Source organism: Haliotis asinina, chromosome 2 (assembly GCF_037392515.1).
Source record: "Haliotis asinina isolate JCU_RB_2024 chromosome 2, JCU_Hal_asi_v2, whole genome shotgun sequence".
NCBI lineage: Eukaryota > Metazoa > Mollusca > Gastropoda > Lepetellida > Haliotidae > Haliotis > Haliotis asinina.
In genome coordinates, this window is record NC_090281.1 from 32,901,374 (window position 1) to 32,924,646 (window position 23,273).

At 40.8% G+C, this 23,273-nt stretch overlaps 2 protein-coding genes across 4 annotated transcripts; both read left to right on the plus strand.

Moving 5' to 3' along the window:
* Positions 1–3,684: 3,684 nt before the first annotated feature.
* LOC137272489 (glycoprotein-N-acetylgalactosamine 3-beta-galactosyltransferase 1-like) lies at positions 3,685–9,337 on the plus strand. 3 transcript variants are annotated; one of them, XM_067804871.1, is made up of 4 exons: positions 3,685–3,847; positions 5,740–5,916; positions 6,729–7,378; positions 8,320–9,337. In XM_067804871.1, the coding sequence occupies exons 2-4, from the start codon at positions 5,772–5,774 to the stop codon at positions 8,443–8,445; spliced, it is 921 nt and encodes a 306-aa protein (XP_067660972.1). In that variant the 5' UTR covers positions 3,685–3,847; positions 5,740–5,771; the 3' UTR covers positions 8,446–9,337. The 3 variants fall into 3 exon arrangements, with proteins under 3 accessions (XP_067660972.1, XP_067660973.1, XP_067660974.1); XM_067804872.1 differs by having other exon boundaries at positions 3,709–3,851; XM_067804873.1 differs by lacking the exon at positions 3,685–3,847 and adding an exon at positions 4,300–4,396.
* Positions 9,338–18,064: 8,727 nt separating this feature from the next.
* LOC137273613 (small ribosomal subunit protein uS7) lies at positions 18,065–22,398 on the plus strand. The gene is made up of 4 exons (XM_067806373.1): positions 18,065–18,201; positions 19,890–20,099; positions 21,016–21,243; positions 22,274–22,398. Exons 1-4 carry the CDS (start codon positions 18,088–18,090, stop codon positions 22,340–22,342), a joined length of 621 nt encoding a protein of 206 aa, XP_067662474.1. The 5' UTR covers positions 18,065–18,087; the 3' UTR covers positions 22,343–22,398.
* The last annotated feature ends 875 nt before the right edge of the window (positions 22,399–23,273 follow it).

The following is a 23,273-nucleotide window of genomic DNA, read 5'->3' on the forward strand; positions in this document are numbered from 1 at the left end:
TAAAACACAAGAATCTGTACTGATCGGAAATATAGTAACCCTATATACATGTACACAATGTCATGATATGATGCATTAAATATCGCACTTCCAAGTTGGAAAGGTTTGAAATAAAGTCTACACTTGTTGAATTCTATGAACATCGGCATGTGCATGTGTCCAGCGTTAGCAATGAGTGTTAATAATAAATTAAGTATTCCCATGTATTCATAATGGCCCTTCGACAGCAGAATAAATCCATTGCAAGTGGTGCCATATCCAAATAGATGGAAATATTGTGAGTTTATTTAGCATTCTTATGCCGCTATTTGCAATAGCATGGATGGAGAAACAAGACATGCATTGGCTTCACACTGTACCTATGTGGGAAATCGAAACCTGGTCTTCGGTGGGACAAGCGGACGCTTAACCACTCGGCTGTCCCACTGCCCCTTGTGTAAACATATACAAATATTAAAATTTGAGTAAAATTTGCAATTGTGGTGCTCCAGTGGAAGATGCATACCATTTCTTTTTTAAAATGCCCAAAATTTGTTAGGAGCCGTTTCGATACGAAGCAAGAATTTGAGCTATCTACAAGTCGCTTAAATATTGACATCTTTCTTCACGGCAACCTTTCTCTGCCAAATACTATTAGTGAAAACATCGTTAGTCATTGTGTAAAAATACATTGTTAGAAGTAAGCGCTTCGATTAATGAATAATATTGGATTGTTCACGTTTCTGAAGGACGTGGGCGGTATGAAGTTACATAGTGTGTGCTTAAGCCCTTTCAACATTTCACTTTAAGCAAAGAGTGAATTCAAATAGAGCGAAATTAAAATTGCAAATCGTCATAATTTTACCTTGCCAACTGAAAATTAAAATCAAATTAGGATAAAAGTTGTTTAAAAAACCATGATGCTAAAACATCGCGAGTATTGGTTTGTGTTACAAGGGAGTAAGCGCAATAGTTTGAACAGTGAAACAAATGCACGTGCGGTACGCGATGAGCGTTAACTTAGACCAACCTTCCTTGTTTTCGGTGTTTCATTTAGTGTGCATACCCCCTTCAAATATAAACCAATAATAGCCAGTTGAAAGTGTGACCGTTGGTTAAACAACTTTAAACCTATATTGAATAAAATTCTAAGATTTAAATTTTCAGTTTGCAAGGTAAATTAGGAGGATTTTCAATCTTTATTTCGCTTTATTTGATTGACGTTTTTTGGTTAAAGTGAAATGTATCGGTACGTATTCACGGCAAACAGCCTATACTCTATAGAATAAAACATGCTCAAACAAACTGGTCTCTTGTTTTGAGCGAGTTATGTGTATTTTACCTCACTTTTAGAAAAGTGGCTATACCCCACTCAATCACTCTCACAGTTAGGCTTTTGTATTAATGCAATTCTCACATTGTTTACACTCTCACGTGTATCAAATCGTCAAAATCAGTTTATCTGAAAAAGTGCTTGTATTTCACATCCCACAAGACACTGAGCGCAGCTACCTCAAGTAAGTCGAGAGAAAAGCGTGCATAGTTCGTGACATGTAAATCCCAAGAAATGCGAGCAAGTGTTGGGCTAAATATGTCCCCCAAAATGCACGAGTCGGCCAATATTGCCCACAATGAGTCCGGTGTGTGTTGCCCTACAGTGAAAACAAAGGTAAATGTCATATCTACTGGTGAACACATATAAGATGATCCATGACCTGACAAATGACCCCAATTTGCATACTTGGGAACGCCCCCATAGAACGATCCACTTGAAACAAGAGGGAGACAGGTTGTCTGATAAATATCGAGAAGTTCATTTTCCCCGTGCGTTTCACGCATGAATTGTTATAGCACACTCAATTTGGGAACAGGTACAATCCCAACGAATTGAACCAACACAATATACTGAGCAAATATGTTTAGGACCACCGATCCATTTCACGAAGCAAATAACATTTTCCTGGGTGTTTTTTAACAAAATTGTTGAATATCTAAAATGCTTGTCAATGCCCCAATCATCTATTTGTCTTCGTCTTAACTAAAGGTTAGCGTGGAATATCAGTATCTTATGCCTGAAATTGCAGTCTTATCATTCGAACGAATATGCGGTGTTGATTTCATGTCACGGTTAGCTACCAACTGTACTGGCCCAATTCGTTGTACCGCCTCTCTTGTCACAAATGCGTTTTGTGCGCAGGATCATCTAATATGTGTCTAGCAGTATACAATCTTTACTTTCGGTACTAAAGAGGTCTCAGTACTGAAGTACGTTACCACAATTATCAGCTAAATATTCACAAAAGTGGTAGCTTGGCACTGGGAACCCTGTCATTTTGCAGAGTTGCCTACCTTGAGCACACTAGGAACCGGTGATTGTGGGTTCGAGGCTCAGTTCGTCCCATTTATCTTTACCGACAACACAGGTGTGATTACGGGTTTCACCTCTGAGACCAGGCCTGTGGTGGGGTAGTCTAACAGGTAAAATGTTCGCTCGTCACGCCGAAGACTGTGGTTCGATTTACACATTGGTACAACATGTGAAGCCCATTTATGATGTCCCTACGCAGTGATAATCAGGGAACAATGGTATAACGTCGACCAGCACATCAACCAGAACACTTCGGTCTTGATATTGCAAGAATACTGCTCATTTAAGCGACCTTTACTCAGACTGGTTTGTTTCTTTGAAAAAAATAAATGATAAATATACACGGAGAGCTATCAGCACATCGGACCACACAATTCAGTGATCAACAACATGAGCATCGATATACGTACCTATAGGATACGATGACATGTGTCAACCAAGTCAGTGAATCTGACCAACCGATCCCGTTAGTCGCCTCTTACGACAAGCATACTCGCCTTTTATGACAAGCATACTCGCCTCTTACGACAAGCATACTCGCCTTTTATGACAAGCATGCTGAAGGCCTATTCTACCCAGACCTTCATGGGTTTACTTGAGTCCAATTCTGATCTGGATCTTCGCAAGGGAGAGACAAGCCAGTGATCAATAGCATGAGCATCGATCTACGCAATCTCTACGCACTTGGGATACGATTACGTGTCAATCAATTAAGTCGGTGAGTCTGACCACTCGATTCCGTTAGTAGTCTCTTCCGTCAAGCATGAGTAACTGAAAAAGCCAATATCTATTTGTATTTGGATGGACACCCCTAATGTGTTTGGTGTCAAAGGAAGTAGAATTCTACCTGGACTGCGAATGGGTTTGTTCGTTAGTTAACGAGAGCAATGTTCCAGCTAAATCAGGGCGATCGGTAAATAATTGAGTCATGACCAGACAATCCAGTGATATTGTGGCCCTTTTGTGTAATACAAAATGATCAAAGTGAGAGACAATACAAGTTGCCAAAATGTCGCGCCATCGTATCACCGTGCTTTGTCGGATTTTGACACTGTTTCCTTGTTTTGTAAGGGCGACAACACGACAATGTTCCTTCTAAGTTTTCATAAGTATTGGTGATAGCCGAATTGCATACAAACCCCCACTTTAAATTAAGCCGACCAGTTTGCCCTAAATGCCCGTCTCCAGGCAGGGAAACAACAAGTATCAACCTTTAACGCAGGTAAGTTTTTGACACCTTCGGGCGAAATCACTGTCTTTACGCAAACTCACTGTCTGCTTTACCAGAGAGTCGTCCCTCGCATGCACATGTTCAACAATTGCACGCTCCCTCACTCACTCATTCACCCACACACCATCTCACTCACAGACCACGCATGGGCTTGACAATTCTCGGGGATTACACATGTCCTTTCGGCTGTGGACTGACATCACGAAGAGGCGCCGGGGCTGTTCAAGTGCTTTGAAGGAAGAGGCAACGTTGAACAATTTCATTTTCAGGCGGGTATAGTTGCATCACTTATGGCCGAATATATATAGATTTGTTCTTTAAATGGTGTCAGTGTCTTTTAAATAATGGCGGTTCAGAATGGTAAAAAAATACTGGATTCAATACACGGTATATCGGTGGTATGTTCCTCAAAATGGCGACCATATTATTGGAAGGGGCTGCTCCCTCGAGCAAGGGGGCATTCCTCTGAACAGTATAACTGTAGGCGTGTGTAAGACGAGATGGATCCGTTGACAGCGAGTCAGGTACAGCTTTCTGGTCCCTGAACCCATGAAACCTTATTTCGAGCTCCTGCCACTTACAGCACGGACTGCACAAAATGCTCGGGTTCAGCGTTGCCCAGTTATGTTTGTTTAGCAGAAAGCCTGTACATAGTATCTGTCGTCTGTCGATTTCAGGCAAACTGTATCGCAAAGGGTTGCGCAACAGAGAGAAAATAACTAGTCCTCTTCTATGCGTGCGAGGGTTGGCATCTTACGTGTCCCGCTTCGGTTAGAAAAATATTGTTCTTGCCTAATAGAATATCGCCACCATCAAAGGTACACACCTATTTCCTCACTGGGTTCTACTCGCAGGCTTCCTACCCCATATTTAGTAATTACTCAAGTGAAACATAGTTTTTAACATTTTAAGGGCACGTGTCATTTTAAGTATATCAGACCCCTCTTCGCCTCCATTCCCCTGACAACTTTCGATTCATTTTCTTTCTGTTGTGCAGTTCTGTTGTTCTGCTACAGTTTACCTGCGCTCAGTCGTCTCAGGCGCCGTAGTTAGCTGTGCAGAGTTGCGGTCCTTGGTGGGACTGCTCCCTATTCTACCTCACAGTCCATGAATTGCATCATTTGCCCTTCCTTGTGGTCTTTTTTTCTCCGTTCTCACTTGGCTTTCTGTAAAGATTTATTGTTTCTTTCAAAATTGTACATATTCGAAGACCAAGGATAAGTTTGGTCACTTTCAAGGCTGTTCTTAACCTGCAAAAAAACGCTCCTGTTTGTCCCAGAATAACAAGAAATGGTCAAGAATGTAGTTAGTAAGTGAGTAAATTGTGAATGATGGGGGGAGAAATTTTTCAGCTATATTGCAGCAATGTCTCCAGAAATGGGCTACAGACATTTCACCCTTGTATAGATAAACGTGATAACTCTGATGTCTTCCATGAAAACGTCTTTTTTAATCAATTTAGTGAGCACGTGAAGGTCAGGATAGAATAGGCCTTCAGCAGCCCATGCTTGCCATAAAAGGCGACTATGCTTGTCGTAAGAGTCGACTAACGGGATCGGGTGATGAGGCTCACTGACTTGGTTGACACATGTCATCGTTTCCCAATTGCGCAGATCGATGTCCATGCTATTGATGATTGGATTGTCTGATCCAGATTCGCTTATTTACAGACTGCTGCAATATAGCTGGAATATTGCTGAGCGCAGCGTAAAACTAAACTCACTCACTCATTTTAGAGGGCAGTATATGGTTATCTGAGTGAGTGAGTGAATGAGCATGTATGTAAGAGTTTACGCTTTTAGCAATGTTCCAGTAATGCCACGGCTTAGATATCTTGCCTATCCGCGACCTCCTTAATCTGAATCTGTGGACTGAGCAGAAAATTTGAAATGCTTCTGGATATGCATAATGCATTAGGAGGATCGACGGACACATATGGTATTGGATGGGCGGTGTGGTATAGCCTAATGGTTAAAGCGTCCGTTCGTCATTCTGATGTCCCGTGTTCGATTCCCTATTTGGATACAATGTGTGAAGCCTATTCCCGAGAATCCCCGCTGTCATAATGATATCATATGATGGTACATTGCGTAAAGTCATATTAACTCACTTACATCGAGGCCATTGATGACTGGCTCACAGCTGTGTTAATATGTTTCAGGTTGAGGGTGTACCACCCACCAACTATACAACATGACTATAAAATGGATGCAAGGGGTGGTGATCTGCCTAGTGGTGATTGTGATGTCACTGGCTGTGTTACTGTCAAGCCCGCTCCGGAGAAACATGACGTCTCTTACAAGCTTTGATCGAGGAGGCTTTCAGGCATGTCATGGAGGTAAACGAGAGAGAGAGACAGAGAGAGACAGAGACAGACGTTGGCTGGTTTGATGATCACAGCCCAGTGTTCAAAAGCATGAGCATCCATCTACGCATTTGGGTTACAGTGACATATATCAAAAAACACCCAGCTGGTCGGAGATCCCATTTTTCTTCTCTTCCGAATCCCGTTAGTCGCTTCTTACAACAAGCATTTGTTACTGAAGACCATTTCTCACCCTGATGTACTCTGGTCTATTTACAGAGGGGGCTGGGAAGGTCGAGGTGGAACAAATACATGTGCTGGCTTGGTGCCTCATATCTCATGGGTAGATCGATGCTCATGGTGTCAGTCCCCGGATCTTACGACTTGATTATGTACAGACCGGCGTGGTAGCACTGAAGTGGGCTCTGTAAATCTTGCGAGGAGCTATATCCGGTCCTAAGCTGGCTCCCGGCTCCCATTGCGCTCGCCAACTTGACATAAACGAGATATTACAAGATTACCAGATTACTTCCGGTAATAGATTTCCAGTGACAAGAACCAGTTCTGGTTTCCAAATTGCGCGACCACCAAATATAACTCTATTAGACTGGACCAGGTGTACAAACATGCTTTTCTGTCACAGCTGTTGACAGTCTAACTATTGGCAAATTTAGGGATGGGGAAATAGAAAAGTTTTTTTCTGTTCGGTACTCTCAACAGACAACCATGAGACCATTCCAAAAGGTATGAAACGTTAACTTGGTTTGTACTTACGGGTCTTATATTGCCGAGCGAGGCGCTGAGCAACAAACGTTTTTGACATTACCACCATCTGCATGCTTCAGGTAGGTCTGTGGCGGAACGTCTGAGCAGAGTCCGTCTTCTCTGCTGGGTGATGACGATGCCCACCAACTTACAGAAGAAGGCTAGATATGTCAGAGAGACATGGGGAAAGAGATGTGACGTACTCCTGTTCTTCAGCTCGTTAGAAAATAAAGCCTTGTCAGTCATCGGTCTCAACGTTTCAGAAGGACGACGTCATCTCAGTGACAAAACCTTCAGCGCTTTCCGTTATGTCTATCAACATTATTTCAACCAAGCAGATTGGTTTCTAAAGGCGGACGATGACACATATGTCATCGTTGACAATCTCAAGTATTACCTGTCAAAGTTTGATAAGAATCGCGGACTATATTTCGGAGGTACATTTTCGAGAGTCACACCCCAAGGATACAACAGCGGAGGTGCTGGATATGTGTTGAGTAAAGAGGCACTGAAAAGATTTGGTGAGCGTGGAAGGAATAAGACATCGTGCCCTTATCACGGGGGCATCGAGGACGTTGCTATGGGACACTGCATGTACAACTTGGGAGTCAAGCTGGTCAGCACGCTGGACGAGAAGAACAGGACCCGGTTCCACGCCTACCATCCCCTCACCCACATGGAAGCTGGGGACAGATATCTCAACTCCGTGTCTGCCTATGGCTACAGAACTGTGAGTATAAGACACGTGAGACAGTTTGTTTGTTTGCCGTTCACAAAATACTACTAATATGTAAACACGGTTGTTTTGTTGTTTCACATCACAATTCTCCAGCTCTAAGGAGGCGGTCTGTAAATGATCGAGTCTAGACCAGACAATCCAGTGATCAAGAGCATCGATCCGTGATACGATGACATGTGTCAGCCATGTCAGAGAGCCTGATCACCCGATCGTGCTATCCGCCTCTTACGGCAAGCATAGGTTGCTGGAGATCTGTTCTAATCCAAATCGTCAGGTGTCTTAGTGAGTTAGTAAGGGTCGAAGCCGGTCCCTGCAATATCCCTTATTAGGGGATACGCTTGATGGAGCAGAGCCAAGATGCTTGAGGAATACGATTGGTACAATAAAAGATTTCGAAATTTGGCATGTGATTTCACTGATACTGGATCTAAGAGAATCAGGTATGTATTAATTTTCTACTTGGGGAAACATATTGGCTGAAAGGTCGATCGGATCGAAGAGGAATGTTTGTTTATTTGTTTCTTTGGGAGAAAAAAAATGTTATCAACAGGACTTATATTTGGCTCCCTATGAGTGTGAGTGAGTTTAGTTTTACGCCACACTCATCACTATTCCAGCTATGCGGAGGCGGTTTGTAAATAATCGAGTCTGGACCAGACAAACCAGTGATCAAACATCGATCTACGCAGCTGGGATACAATGACATGGCTCAACCAAGTCAACAAGTATGATCACCAGATCCTGTTAGTCGCCTTTTGCGACAAGCATGGGTTATTGAAGATCAATTGTAACCTTGATCTTCACGTGTTTTATTTCCTGTCGCCAATGACTGCTTCAAAACTCGATTACTAAGTGACTGCTGTGATATTAATGGAATGTCGCCGACTGTGGCGTCAAAATACATTCACTCACTCATGCCTTGTCTGTTGCAGGGAGCGATGAACATTAGTGATCTTCCCCTGACGTTTCATTACATTCAAGGCCGTGACATGAAGGCGGTTGAGTTCTACTTATATCATGTCCACCACGTTGGCGATGGTGGGACAGTCTTAACTTAAGCAGCGATCTCTCGGGGTCCATCCTCGCTTGGCCAGGGAATTATATTTCCATCAAATCATGATATATACCCTGGGCATAGCCTTTTTCGTACCATTGTGCCTGATTTCAAAGACATGATGCTAAATCTAGGGGGAGCGGTTGAGTAGCCTAATGGTTAAAGCGCCAGCCCGTCACTTGTGTTCGATTCCCATAGGTACAATGCCCATTTCTGGTGGTCTCCGTCGTGATATTGCTGAAAAGCTGCTAAATCTGTGTAAAAGTAGTCACACACTTCCTCACTTATTGATGGAGTTGTTATTTTTGGCTTTTCTCTTCTTGGTACTGTTTTGTTTTGTTTTTGGTGTGTGTGTGTGTGTGTGTGTGTGTGTGTGTGTGTGTGTGTGTGTGTGTGTGTGTGTGTGTGTGTGAGTGAGTGTGTGTGTGTGAGTGTGTGAGTGTGAGGGGAGGGGGCGTCATCTTAAGAATTTCAAATCAACCAGAGCAGCCTATGACACAACGCTAAATGTAGCTATTTGAGATGGATATCGTGAATATAAGAAATCCTGTGCGGGACGGGCAGTGACGGTGGCGATGACAATGGCGAAAGGGATCAGGGTATTTATCGTTATCAAGGTGAGCTACATTACCCTGGGTTACTGAGGGTGTTTGGTTCATGCAGACAGCCCTGTAACCAGTCCATCTTTGAAGCAAGGAATAACACGGGACATTAACAAATCAAACCCTAAAGGGCTACAAAGAAATGTTGCCGTGTTGCATTTAGAGACATCGTGTTATCACTTAGTGGATAGTAGTGACATGTCTTTGAAAGTTGAGCACTATATATGGCAAGGAAATGTATGTTAGAAAACGCACGTCACCGAATGTGACGTTAAAATAAACTGCTTTTCCTGGGTTGTGTGTTGTTCCTGGACAGTGCGTAATACTAATAGTGATACCGATTGATTGATTGGTTTATTCATTGATAGATTACTGATATCGCATTCAGCAGTACTCTAGCGATATGGCGTCGGTTTACAGATAATCGTGTCTGAACCAGACAATCTAGTGATTAGAACCAGACAATCTAGTGATTACCAACAAGATCATCGATCTAATCAATTGGGAACCGATGACATTTGACAACCAAGTCAACAAGCCTGACCTCCCGATCCCATTAGTCGCACTTGCGACAAGCATGGGTTATTGAAGACCGATTCTCACCCGTCTTATCTCCTCATGTCTATTGTTCTGTTATTATTTTAATTAAGTAATAATAATAATCACAGTAATAGTAAAATAAAGATCGGATGAGAAGAACGTAATTGGACAACACAAGAGTGGAATTTCTCAGTCCTGCGACTTGTGGAATATTTAGTTTAACAGTTCATTTTCTATTCCATTTTAGAAACTCAAATTGTAAAAGTGAGTTGGTTCGATGATGGACGTTTTCAGCGTAAAGTAACACTATTATCTTTTAGCGTTTCTGACGAAGGTAATATGATTCACACCCTGACAGCACCCAAGATCTTATTACGTATTGACGGGCTATGAGTGAATAGTATTCCCAGTCAGTGATTCATAGTACCCAATGAACATCTGTCGCGTGACTGATTACTTTGTCAAATTCTACTGATCGTTACAAGTGTATCAATATTTCGCGCGCCGGCAATACAAGAGCCACACTGCCTTTGGCTTCAAAATGAGAAAAGAGCGAAAGCTGCGCTTGTTCGAAATGCCTACAAAGAACGGTTTTTATTTTACATTGTAAAGCATATATTCATGTTGTGGGATCTGTCGATAAACTTCCATTCTCGTTAATTTCTCGCTTGACATGGATAAACATGAATATGATCCGCGATGTAGGTATTCCAAGGGCTAAGGATACAGCAGCGCGCTCATTAGCAAACGCTCAGCAGTCCCCGGGTAGCGCGCCCGGTAAACTGCACTCTAGCTGGTATTCCCTCTTGCTCTACAACTATGGCTCACCTTCATAAAAGCCTTTTATTTTGCCTTAGTACACCGTTTTGACCGCTTATTCACCGGTATCGTATTTCAGTAAGACGGAAGTTTCCCTTATGAGAAGAGATTTTCCAGTGCCAGTCTGTCCTAAAACAACTACATTTTGACCTTTGAGCATTTTTATCAATTCACATGCAAGTGTCTGTTCAGCGTTTACAGAATACATTTCCAAGCATATGACATCGATAAGTACCTTGAACATTTAACGTGGTGACATTTCCAACCTTGCCATGTGCGTTGTGTTGTGATCGTAATGTGGACCAATCAGAGAGCTCGATTGCATTCGGAAATGCGATACCGGTGAATAAGCGGTCAAAATGGCGTAATAAGGCAAAATAAAACGTTTTTATAAAGGGGGGCCATAGTTGTAGAGCAAAAGGAAATACCTACATCGCGGATTATATCCATGTTTGTCCATGTCAAGCGAGAAATTAGCGAGAAACGAAGTTTATCGAAGTATCGAATATGGCGGGTGAATTACCTTGTCCTTATAGTAGTATAGGGGCATACCCTATGAATCGATCGCCTGTGAGTGCAGTGATAGGGTGACTGTCTGTCTACGTTTGCAGTGACCGCGTGCTTGTTTTGGTGGTGAATGTAAGATCGGTGTTAAAAATCTAGTCACCATTTGTGAAACACAAACAATATGGTTTAAAGGTCACATGCAACGTAAAACACAACTTTGCAGATTCTGATACCTTTAGGTATGCACTTACCGAAAAAAAGTGCAAATTCAGTAATAAAGTTGAAAAAACGCGATGAAAAAAAGCCCGCGAAATCGGAGTTCAAACGATTCACAAAATTAATGTGAAACCAACGAATGCATGCTCGGAGTATGAGGTCGTGAGCAGTTTTCTAATCTTGGTTGTGTACACAAACAAGTAAATAATCTACTCGTTACATTACAAAAACTTGCTGATTGTAGTAAGCAGCCTCTGTCACAGAGAAAGCTCAATGTCTGGTTTATTGACACCTGTAAAAATGGACCACATGCAGTTTGAACCTAACACCTATCAGGCTATACGCCATAAACAAAATAAACTGATTTATGACTCATGCACCCGAGTCTAGTCTCTGTCACATTATGTAATTAAGCAGGTGTGATACTTGTACATATGACAAGGTTCTATGTCTGTGGGTTGCAAACAAACTACAGCCATTTTTTCGGATGACTGGATTTGACGGAGACTGGTGCAAACTCTTTTATGTCCTGCTTTGTACTTGGACGAATGACGCTTTCCAGTCACGCAGTAGTTCACCATCGCTGCTGAGATGATTTTTGATTGGATCGAACTCAAATTCAGAGAAAGTGTGTTTACAAAACCCAACATCTCTATATACATTCTCTAGGGATAACAACTTATTCTAGTGTAAATGATTTTGTTTGACAACAGTATATGAATCCATACTGAAACGATGCATCAAGTACAATAAAAGAAGTTGTTATCCATCAAGAATCTTACTTTCTTGTGACCAGCCATACTTCTAAAATGCCCATCAAACAGATCATCTCTCTGTACACACAATGAGCCCTCAGCATATCAGCAAATGAAACAGCCAATCGGAAGTCGTCGTTACCCTTGAGTGCACAGCCACCCGCTACGACTGGGTTCGGTCTCCCGAGGGCTTCGTTTCGAGGGAAGTGAGTCCCAGTACAAAATATTGCACTTTTGAATCGCGATTGTACGCTTATGATTTTGTTTATTTGTTTTTAACAAGCAGCAATATATGTTAGATGTCATGAATAAGTGATAATTGTGTTTTAATTATGTTGGATTTTTTTGTTGCATGTGACCTTTAACTATAACATTTCACGACTGCAAAGGTTCTGATGGTGATAGATCTATAGAAAGTTTAAAGTTGATTTGTTACACATGAAGAAAGCAGTCGTCGATTATAGGCAGAACATATCTTTTCATGAAGACAAATACTAAATTTAGTTCAAATACATTTCCATTTTGTAAATGTAATATGGTATGTGTGTGCAACATCAGGCCCACCCAGCCACCTAACGTCATTAATTATGAATGGTCCCTACTCCTCAAAAGTGTTATTTTCTGGTTTGATATAGTAGATAGGAGGCATTGGGCATAGAACTGTAGAGTATATCGGGGAAAGTGGATATTAAATACAGAGAACACCACCATTCCATTTTGCGACATCAGACCAGAACGAAAAGCTGGGTGATTTTACGAGCGTTTTGCTACCTAAGTTGACAGATCGAAGGCATCAAGGCAGTCTATCAATGTCGAAAAACAAACAAAAAATATTATTTAACGTAGCATGCTTCGCCGCAAACACCTAAGGGTCAGCTGAAATTTCTGTTTATCGAGAGACAAACAATTTTTTTCGAAGTATGCTTTGTCAACATTTTATTCGTTTACCGAGGTTGGGGAAACAACAAAGTATTGATGAGATCCATTAACACTGCACCTTTGGTGGGCCTCGAAACTGAAATTTTAAACTTCACCTTACGGGGCACGTGCATGTCTTTATCACTAATATCCCATATGTTTTCATGTGCGTGCGTGCGTGCGTGCGTGCGTGCGTGGGTACGTGCGTGCGTGCGTGTGAAGGCTGAATTTGTCAGGAAAGCTTCAGAACATCATTGCCATGTGCAAAGTACAAAGTCCTGCAAATTCTACCTTGTGGCATTTTCAAAATGGACGCCAATTTCAATATGGCCGCCCAAATCATTAAAATGGTTATACACACAGACATTTTGTCAATAATTATTATGCCATGTGATATATCAAATGAAAGCTCATCTCACAGGGAGCCTAAATATATTGATATCATGCATTTTGGCATTTTCAAAATGGCCGCCAAATTCATTAAAATGATTATACACACATATCTTTTGTCAATAAATATGCCATGTGACACATCAAATGAAAGCTCATTTCACAAGGAATCTAAATATATTACTTTTAACCACACATACATAAGACAATAAACAATGGTATGACATCAATAATGTTATGAAGCGACCGTTGTTTTTCCTGTTGCAAAGAAAAGGCTTTGGTGAAGTTGTTGCTTTCATGTCTGGCTCAAAAATGATTTGAGATTATATGTTGGCTCAGCCTGTCGACTCTGTTCAGCAGATCATATCCATCAACCTCCACTAAACTGAACCATAATGTTGAAACACAAAGGACACATAGCTGTAACATATCTGGCAAACTTTGTTGCAGTTGGCTACCGCCAATGCCATAATGCACCCTCTTTGAATGGCCATTGTCGTCTTTGACTTGTGCTCTCAGTTGATTAGCAACCCGTCACTGCTGAAGCTGCCTTCTTTCCTATAGAAACTGCGTTGTCTGCGTTTACCGATTGGCCAACTAAAACCCATGCTCGTCATAGGAGAAAGAAGAATGATCTTTCAGCCAATGGATGAATGCTTCATAGTCCTTGTTGTCTCTCACGATGTTACATGTTGCTCAGATGTTTGGCTGTGCACCCCTGGGCATCTTTCTGAAGCATAACATACTGGTATGCACTGAAGCATTGCATGGACCCATTTGGCAACAGTGCTGTCGGTTATACCACGACCACGAGCCATTCCACCAGAGATCTTCAACAGTAGCATCATATCTTGCTCGATCACTTGGTCAGTGAAGTTGCCACTCCAGAATTTGTCAGTTCTACTAATGGTGAAGTACCCTTTTTCTGTTTAGGCCTCGAACTGATCTGGCGACATTATGTCTTTCAGGGTTTTGATTTCTTCAAGATACAGACACTCAGATTTGGCATAGGCAAGATGACCAGCAGCATGGAACAAGGGAATCATCTTTGCTCCACGCAAATGAACTACTGGATCAATGACATTTGTTCAGCATATTCCGATATCAACCAATTCTCTGCTTTCATACCTGTGGTTAATGTAAGTGGATATGGCCAACAATATTTGTGAGACAAACGATCTTGGACGACAGGCAGATATCATGCTGTGATCATTTGCTGTTTGATGACGTTGACAGACTGTCACTTGGTCCGACTTGGACTTTATTATGCTACACGTGAAACGATGTAGAGAGTCTGGTACCAGTGTGCTGCTTTCATCAAGTTAAGATGCAATTTCTTTCATCCAAGAGCATGTAAAGTTTTCTTCTTTTCATGCTCACAAGAGCTGATAATATCCTTCCCCAAAAGTTCATAAACTTCAGATGAAGAGTTTTTGGCTCATATCCATTGGTACCACCTTGAAAACTATTCATAAAAGATGTGAACTCCTGAAGTGAATTCTGACATTCATCATTTTCACGAATATACATGCAGAGTTTCCCAAGTGTTTCATGTTTTACTGTATCGAGAGGCCGACCTCTTCCATCTGTATTGTCCTCAATTGGAAATGGCTTACCAACATATAGAGGACAAGACATTCATGATGGTATTTCATCGCTGCAGTTATACAATCAAAGGTATTAGAGATCATCTATCTTGAGAGGATAGTAATTCTGTTCATCAATAACAGCTGAAAATGTAATAAGTCAAGCATAGTGGACATTTTGATAAATTTGACCATACGCACAAGCACCAAATGTGTTGATAGCTTTCTACTATTTTGTTTCCAATGTCATGTCTAATGTTCCTGGCCTATATTGCTAAAGTCGGCGTACGACCATACTGACACACTGTTACCAGGAGAGAGCATACCGAAATATGAGTCTTATTAATCTGTTCAGACAGTGACCTACTTTTCATTCGTCTGCAAGTGACACCACAGACATCTCTGGTTACAATGAATTGCAGTTTTCTGTTTCATAAAAAAGAACTGGTAGTTACAAATCAATTTTCATTTTAAATTTTAATAGCACCGTATTTCTATATTTTTTGTCGATGTTTGGGCAGAGTCTTTGAATGGCATTTAGAGGTGATACATATAAAGGCACGAGTTTTTTTATGGATGGCAACTTCTTTATTGTGAAGAGTCACGACGTTTCGAAGTATATTCTTACTTCTTCATCAGGTGAATCAAGCAATGGAGTACAACAAGCTATTTATGTACATGTAGAAACAACAGTATGACAAAGGAAGCCAGTAGTTAATTGGTGGATGGACAGGAGTGGAAGCCAGGGGGTTGTTAACCCAGGCATGATTGGTAAGATAAACAATAGGAAGCCAGATAGGGCGGGGCATAATGGACAAGGGAGTGTTGTTCCAGGCGTGGCTGATGTGGTAACAGTGGGAGTAACAGAGCGTGTAACAAGTGGTAGTGGGTCTTCTTGGTAGTGTGTACAAGGATGAAGTGGGCAGCAATGATAATGAGTTATTCCAATATTAATAAAAGTCCCAAGCACTAGGGAGATGTTTGGGCAGTATACCTTAACAAAGACATCACAGACTGGTTCTGTTTGATGAGGTCGTAAAATGATTTACACTACACCAGGCTCACTTTTTACACCTGTTACGTGTTTCTTCCGCTTGTTCGGTGTAGTTCAGTAACGCACAATGAGATTGATATTACATCAGATCCGCCGCAGACCGCCAAAGTTTGCTAGCGGCAGAGCCTCGGTTTGATATTTCCACGCCGTTTGTCAGACCTCGCATTTTGACAGAGCATGCTGTACAACGTGTTTGCAAGGATTAGGAGCGTAGTGTTGCATTATACGAGTGCTTGCGCGTATCAGATCATATTTATTATTATTTACTGGAATAAGTCTAAATATTCTGGACTGAATGTTACGTAGCAGGACGGGAAACAGTAAACAGGAATCAAGACTCTCTTGTGATCAATGGTTTAACTTGCGAATATCAACATATCGCATTGTAAAATATACAGATATGGCGAGCAGAATATCCATATGTTGTTCCAAGTAATGTCCAGCCCTTCATTACACGGAGAACTTCATACCACATATATTGTCCTGATCAAATAATATAATATGACTCGTTATGATATTCTATACGTCCAACGTACAGGCAAGTTAACTCGGGAACTTTGAGGTTTTAATACTTACTAAAGCGTACATAAAATAACTTCATGATTTTCTTCAGAACTGGCTAAAAGCAAAACATTTATACCGAAGCTGTCCATTTATCATAATAAGTATGCCAACAAACGGTGAAACCTCTACCTGGTCATGCTGTTTTTAAGGAAAATTGTGTTTTTAACGAAGCTTTTTGTTATTCAGTGCTTGACATCGGCATCAGTTTCCCATTGTTTTGTATACTCGTATGCAGATGGTCTCGTGAATTTCAATATAATAACGGTACCAGGCAAATGAAATTCTTGTTGTTGTTTTGTTGGGGTTTTTTTTTGTTTTTTGGGGGGGTTATTATTTTTTTCATTTTTGTTTTGTTTTGTTTTTGTGAGGTTTTTTCGCAATAGTGAGATGGTCAGATAGACTGCATCCTCGGAACGTATATCCCGGAGATCTCGAGGATGGATAAACTTAGAACAGGTAGCGAACATCATTTTATTATATTTCATTTTCTGAAGATAACATATTGTCACTGAAAAGAGTAGTTCATCTGTACTAAAATATCGTCATCATTCATTGGCGGAGAAATATCACTAGTGGTATCTGCTCTCATATTGTTGAAGAGTCGTTTCCCTTCACAGGGAACGCCGCGCCGGAAGTGTGTAAACCCCTATTTCTTCCTTTTTAGAAACATACTGCCAGGTGCGTGGATGTATGAGATACACATGCGTTTTAATACGAAAATGCTTTATGATTGTAACCAATGGCATCATTCATACAACACGACATGAATTAAACACTTATTGTTTAGCGTTTAAAGAAGTAATAATTTCAGTCACATGTCACATTTCCTACTTAACAAACTTTAAACTAACGTGTACCACAAAAGTGATGGTTCCCACTTTCAACATGGCTGCCCCCATGGTGCACGCTTACTACACATATTCCATCAATATTCGAAGAGAATAAACTCCGCTACTACAGTACATCTGTACACTCCCGTGCATTCTTTCTTGATCAGTGCAAGAAGTAGTCATGACATTGGGCTAGAGCCGACTTCTCATTTGGGTTGAGAGAGATGTGACAAAGATTATGTTGACACGAAAAATATACCGTGTATCACCTTCACTCCATCGATCACCACACAGAAAACGCGAGCCCATTCGATCTTTAGAGTCTTTGTGCGGGGAACAAACATTACTCCCAACTCCAGATTGCGCTGTCCGCGATCTGTGAGATATAGCGTTAGGTAGATTGTGGTCTTCAAGTTCAGCAACAGCTAGGCCTGCGTATCGTAACTAGATCGGGTCGTCGGTGTGTTTACTTGATTGATTCATGCCATCGTATCCTAATTACTTCGATTAATGCTAGTGACATCCTGTCAAGCCCTGATTATTTACGGAGCGTTATCAATATAGCTGGGATATTGCCGGGAGTTCCTTCTGCCCGCCCCCCCCCCCCCCCCCCCCCCCAATATTCTTTCTTCCACAGATAAACAGAGGAAATACTAAGTGGTTCAACCCTATATTATTGGACTTAATTTGGGGGGTTCTAGTTATTTTTGTGAGTCCTCTAGTAACTGTTGTGTTAGGGTTTCGTTAACAATTCTAGTATGTATCAATGTATAAAAGTTATTTCGGTTGGGGGAGGGGATGGGATGAACTTTTACCGAAAGTGATCTGCCCCAATCCTAAATGCTTGCTTCTCTCTACAGCCAAGATGGCGGAGAACTGGGATGAATCAACAGCAGCAGCTGCCCCTGAAATTCCGGAAGTGAAATTGTTCGGCAAATGGTCCTCAGATGATGTTCAAGTCAGCGACATCAGCTTGACTGTAAGTGTTGACAGACTTTACTTCATAAAATCAATCTTGACTATATGGTGTTATCACATATGGCTAGGTTTGTGTGTAGGGTAAGAATCCTTTAAAGGCAATCAATAACCAATGTATCCTTTGAGGGCACATACAGACAAAGATAGAAATTTGCAAAGTCAACTTCTTACCACTGTCATTGTTTACAAACACGCCAAAGCACTTGCTTGTAAGTAGGAGTGTACCACTTAGAATATGATGGTCTTAGACAATGGTCTAAGATGCTGAAAATCAGTTTCTGATTAGGATGTATCACGATCAGGATCACTTAACGCATTTTGACAAGGTTAGATATATGTGTAGTAAATTTGACAAGGATACTTGCAGGTATCAGCTTCCACATTCATACTTCCAAACCTATATTTAAGTTTTATCCTTTTCCCAGTCTAAGTAAACATAGTCTCAATACTGTTTGTCACATATGGCTAGGTTTCCTCTACTGAGTCTTACAAACACTAGTGGGATGTCATGTCAGGAAACCTTTGAGATTGATGAATCAGAACACTGCTTACCAAATCATGAAAGTTGACATTCACACATACATTTTGAACTTTTACCTAGAAAAGGCTTGTGCTAGAATGATTCCAAATGCAATTTCCGTACGATAGCTTCCAGGTGATGCACATTGGGCATGCTACAACACTGTCAACAATTGGTGAACAGTCGCTGAAAATAGTGTGTTTTGTCAATATTCAAGGATGTCAGCTTGCGAAAATATTAGCTAATGGTACCTATGTCATCAGAAAGGCCTAAGCACATATGCATCGGGTCGGTTTTATGCAGACTTTTGATTGATGAGGGATCAGTGTAAGTGACTGGGAATTTTGTAAGTCCCGCTGAAACCTAAAAAGTAGCTGTTCAATTGTTAAATCCGTTCATCCGGCTTGCATTACCTCGCGCGACTTCCTACTGGGGTTTGTTAGACTCAGTGTAGGAGTGTAACAAATAACAATGAGGCTATTTAGTTAGGCTGGCCCTTTTCCCCAATTTAATTTGTCCTAAATGGAGCTCAAATGACATTGTTTCACTATGGATACATCTGCCTCTGTACACATCTGCCTCTGTACTTTATATTGTTACAAGACTGCCTTTGATATGGTGCAAAAGGCAAACATATTTTGTTTACAGATGTTACTCTGCTTGTATGTTAAGAAACCCCTGTCTAAGAAATAGATTTCAGTTGGATTTGTATTGACTGTTGTCTCTTCCGACCAACATATCACTGACATTCTGGTGTTGACTGTGATAATGAGTGTTTATGCGTACATTCCAATAATGCTTGTGTGTGTTAGAAATGAAAATAGTTGGGGGATTTTAGGTAAGAATGACGATAGGATAAAGAGAGGAAGTATGTGTTAAAAGGATAGGTAGGCTTTCAGTGCCATTAATTTTCTGCTGGATTACTGAGGAAGCAGTGTTGTGTTGAACTCCGTTGGGACTAATGCATTTGTTATTAGAAATACTTATGATTGATGAAGCTGCAGTAATACAAAAATCTCTACATAAAACTACATTGGCTCAAGATCTACAGTATCAAACTTGTAGGACTCAATTTTTGAAACTGCTGCAAACTAATATCATAAACATGCTTATGTTATGTGTTATAGAAAAAAGCAGACATTGATGGTTTGGTTCTGTTTTTCTTTCAGGATTATATTGCTGTGAAAGAGAAGTATGCCAAATATTTGGCTCACTCCGCCGGCAGATACCAGGTGAAGAGATTCCGCAAGGCACAATGCCCCATTGTGGAGAGACTTGTGTGTTCCCTCATGATGCATGGTCGTAACAATGGCAAGAAGCTCTTGGCCATGAGGATTGTGAAGCATGCCTTTGACATCATCCATCTGCTAACAGGGGAGGTACGTCAGTCTGGATCTTCAAAGCGTAGTAAGATACCAAAAATGTCATCAGGATGTAGTCCCATTGTAGGCCTGATGAGAACACCACTTTCCAGCGGTGGTCTAGGTCAGAATATCCTGCAGAATATCCTGCAGAATAAACGCCATCTAGGTCCGAATATCCTGCTGGTTTGTCATTTGTCTAGTACAGAGTGCATATGAGGTAGCTTAGTGGTTAAAGCATTCTCCTGACACGCTAAAGACCTGGGTACAGTGTGTATGAAGCCCATTAATGGTGTTCCCCACTGTGATATTGCTGGAATATTGCTGAAAGTGGCATTAATCAAGAGGCAGTGCAAAGGAACAAACCAACTCTACTGTTGATGACAGATTATTTGGTCCAGATTCAATTTACAGAACGGCAACATAAAGCAGGAACATTGCTGACTGCAGCATAAAACAAAGTTGCTCACTCCATGCAAACGTTTATTGAAACCTTGTCACCATGTCCATTGGAATTCCAGTCAAGATTAGCACCAATTGAATGTTGTGTTAAAGACATTCCTAAAAGTATGTGACCCCCTACTGTATGTTAGGGCTGCAACAATTTGATTCGATTCATCTAAAATCAAATCTGACACCTTAGTTAAAGTTTTCAGTAACCGTCATCACAATTTCATTTCAATATTTGAATGCCTATTAAATTATTTCCAGAGCAAGTATGAAATGTTGACTCATGAGTTTTCAGGCTGATAATCCAGTGAGAACCCTAATAGAGCCTTAACATCTGTCACAGTAGCTCATCTGCAGTGCTCTTTTACCACTTCATATCTGTCCAAGTTAATTGGGAATTTTTAGTTTTGCTATGACATTCATGCATACTGATTTTGACTTTAAAGTTCATTATCTTAACTAGATGAATTATTTCTGCCATCAGAACCCCCTGCAGGTGTTGGTGAATGCCATCATCAACAGCGGACCCAGAGAAGACTCAACACGTATTGGACGTGCTGGTACAGTGAGGAGACAGGCTGTTGATGTGTCCCCACTTCGTCGTGTCAACCAGGCCATCTGGTTGCTCTGTACCGGATCCCGTGATGCTGCCTTCAGGAACATCAAGACCATTGCTGAGTGTCTGGCCGATGAGCTCATCAACGCTGCAAAGGTAGTAATTTGTTTTTACATAGAATTCACAGTACAGGGTTCTCTTGTAAATTATTTCTATACCTTCTTGTAACATCTTTCGACCTGTGAAGGTCCCGTGGTAGAATAGGGTTCCAGCAACCCATGCTTGCCATAAAAGGTGACTGTGCTTGTAGTAAGAGGCGACTAACAGGATTGGGAGGTCAGACTCGCTGACTTGGTTGACACGTCATCGATTCCCAGTTGCACAGATCGATGCTCGTGTTGTTGGTCACTGGATTGTCACTGTCACTGGTCAAGGTCTAAGATATCAAGAGAGTTTGAGAGTAATGTTTGACATTTTACTTCATCTTAAAGTATGACCTTTCTTTTTTAGTTTGATTTGAGAATGTGCAGCAGGGGATGGTCACTTTATTGACAATGCTTGTTTTAACTTGTTTCATTATCATGTTACTTGGTAAAATATCTTTCTTAAAATTGTAGCCTGTCTGAAACCTTTTTGTGACAGTCTTTAGTCATTTTACTCCAAAAACTGCAAGTACAATCCTTTTCTAATTTGATGTGATGCATATTAATTTTGAATTTCATAAATTGTGATTAATGATTAAAAGATAGTTGTCTGTAAAATCAATCATTAAGACACAATAACATTAAACAGTCAAGTGCGTTAGGCAACTAATTGGAATAGTCACCCGGCCATGAGAGCATGCATGGTGTCACTACCAAAGAAGGACGAAAAGGGTCACCTCAAAATCAAGTGCATCACATCATCAAATGATGCTTTACGATTTCACGTGAAGCAGAAACTTGTAGGTTTTGAGTAAGGTGACCAATCACTGGGAGAAATTCATAGAATATGATGAATAAAACAAAAATGCTTTTAACCCCATAAGTAACATATGGGCTAGTGTCCACAATTTCTGGGGTTTTCTTTTCTCAATAACTAGGGTGTATCTTAGTTCAAGTAACTTTGTCCCAGTGGCTATCACTGTATTAAATGGTAGTATGTGTAGGTTCCTTGGAACTTCCTGAATTCTGCTTGATTGTTTCAGGGTTCCTCCAACTCCCACGCCATCAAGAAGAAGGATGAACTGGAACGTGTGGCCAAGTCCAACCGTTAAACACTGTCAAATATGCCTGTATGCTTCTGGGGAAATTAAAAAAAAGTACATGTAAATTTGCTGTTTGCATTGTTCTTACCATTTGCAAGATTTTGTTGTGATGAGTTGATTCCATTATAGTAGTGTTCAGATGATAAAAAGGATTTAAAATATTTATTGATTGTAAAAAACATGACCAATCAATCAGAAGTTTAATGTATGTTGATTACACACTTGAAGTAAACTAACCCTGAAATTTTATGAATATTCACGAACATGAGCTCAACAGTGTAAAGCTGTGTGAACTGCATTCAGAGGTTCATATTCATTACTACGACAAATATTCCTGTAACCTGTCAAAGTTTCAATCTATATATTAGTAGAGATACCGAGAAATCTATGAAAACAAAACACCCCAGAATAATTACATTAAAACTGAATGGGAAAAACCTTAAACCTTTGATTACATTAAAAATGTATATATTTCGATTATAATCAATAATCATTCACAAGCCCTCCAATAATCGATGTTGACTTTGGTTTATGATTCTCAAGATTTGTGTGTGGTAGGTTTTCATTTTCATCATGGGGAAGGGTAGCCAAATGGTTTATACAACTGCTTGTCATGCCAGAGCCTGGTGTCCCATGCCAGGCATATAACTAAAGCAGTAACTTTACATTATCACTGAAGGCCTTCTCTTCTGTCTTCCTGATGCTCCAAAATACGGCCTTCATCAAAAAGGTGATGGTCAGAGTCTAGCATGAATTTGGCTTTCCTTGCACAATCTGACACAACGTAACAGATGACTAAGGGGATCGAGTGGTCAGGCTTGCTGACTTTGTGGACACATCATCATTGGTTCCCATTTGTGCAGATTGATGATCAAGCTTTAATCACTGGGTTGTCTGGTCCAGACTTATTCACAGACTATTGCCATATAGCTGGAATATT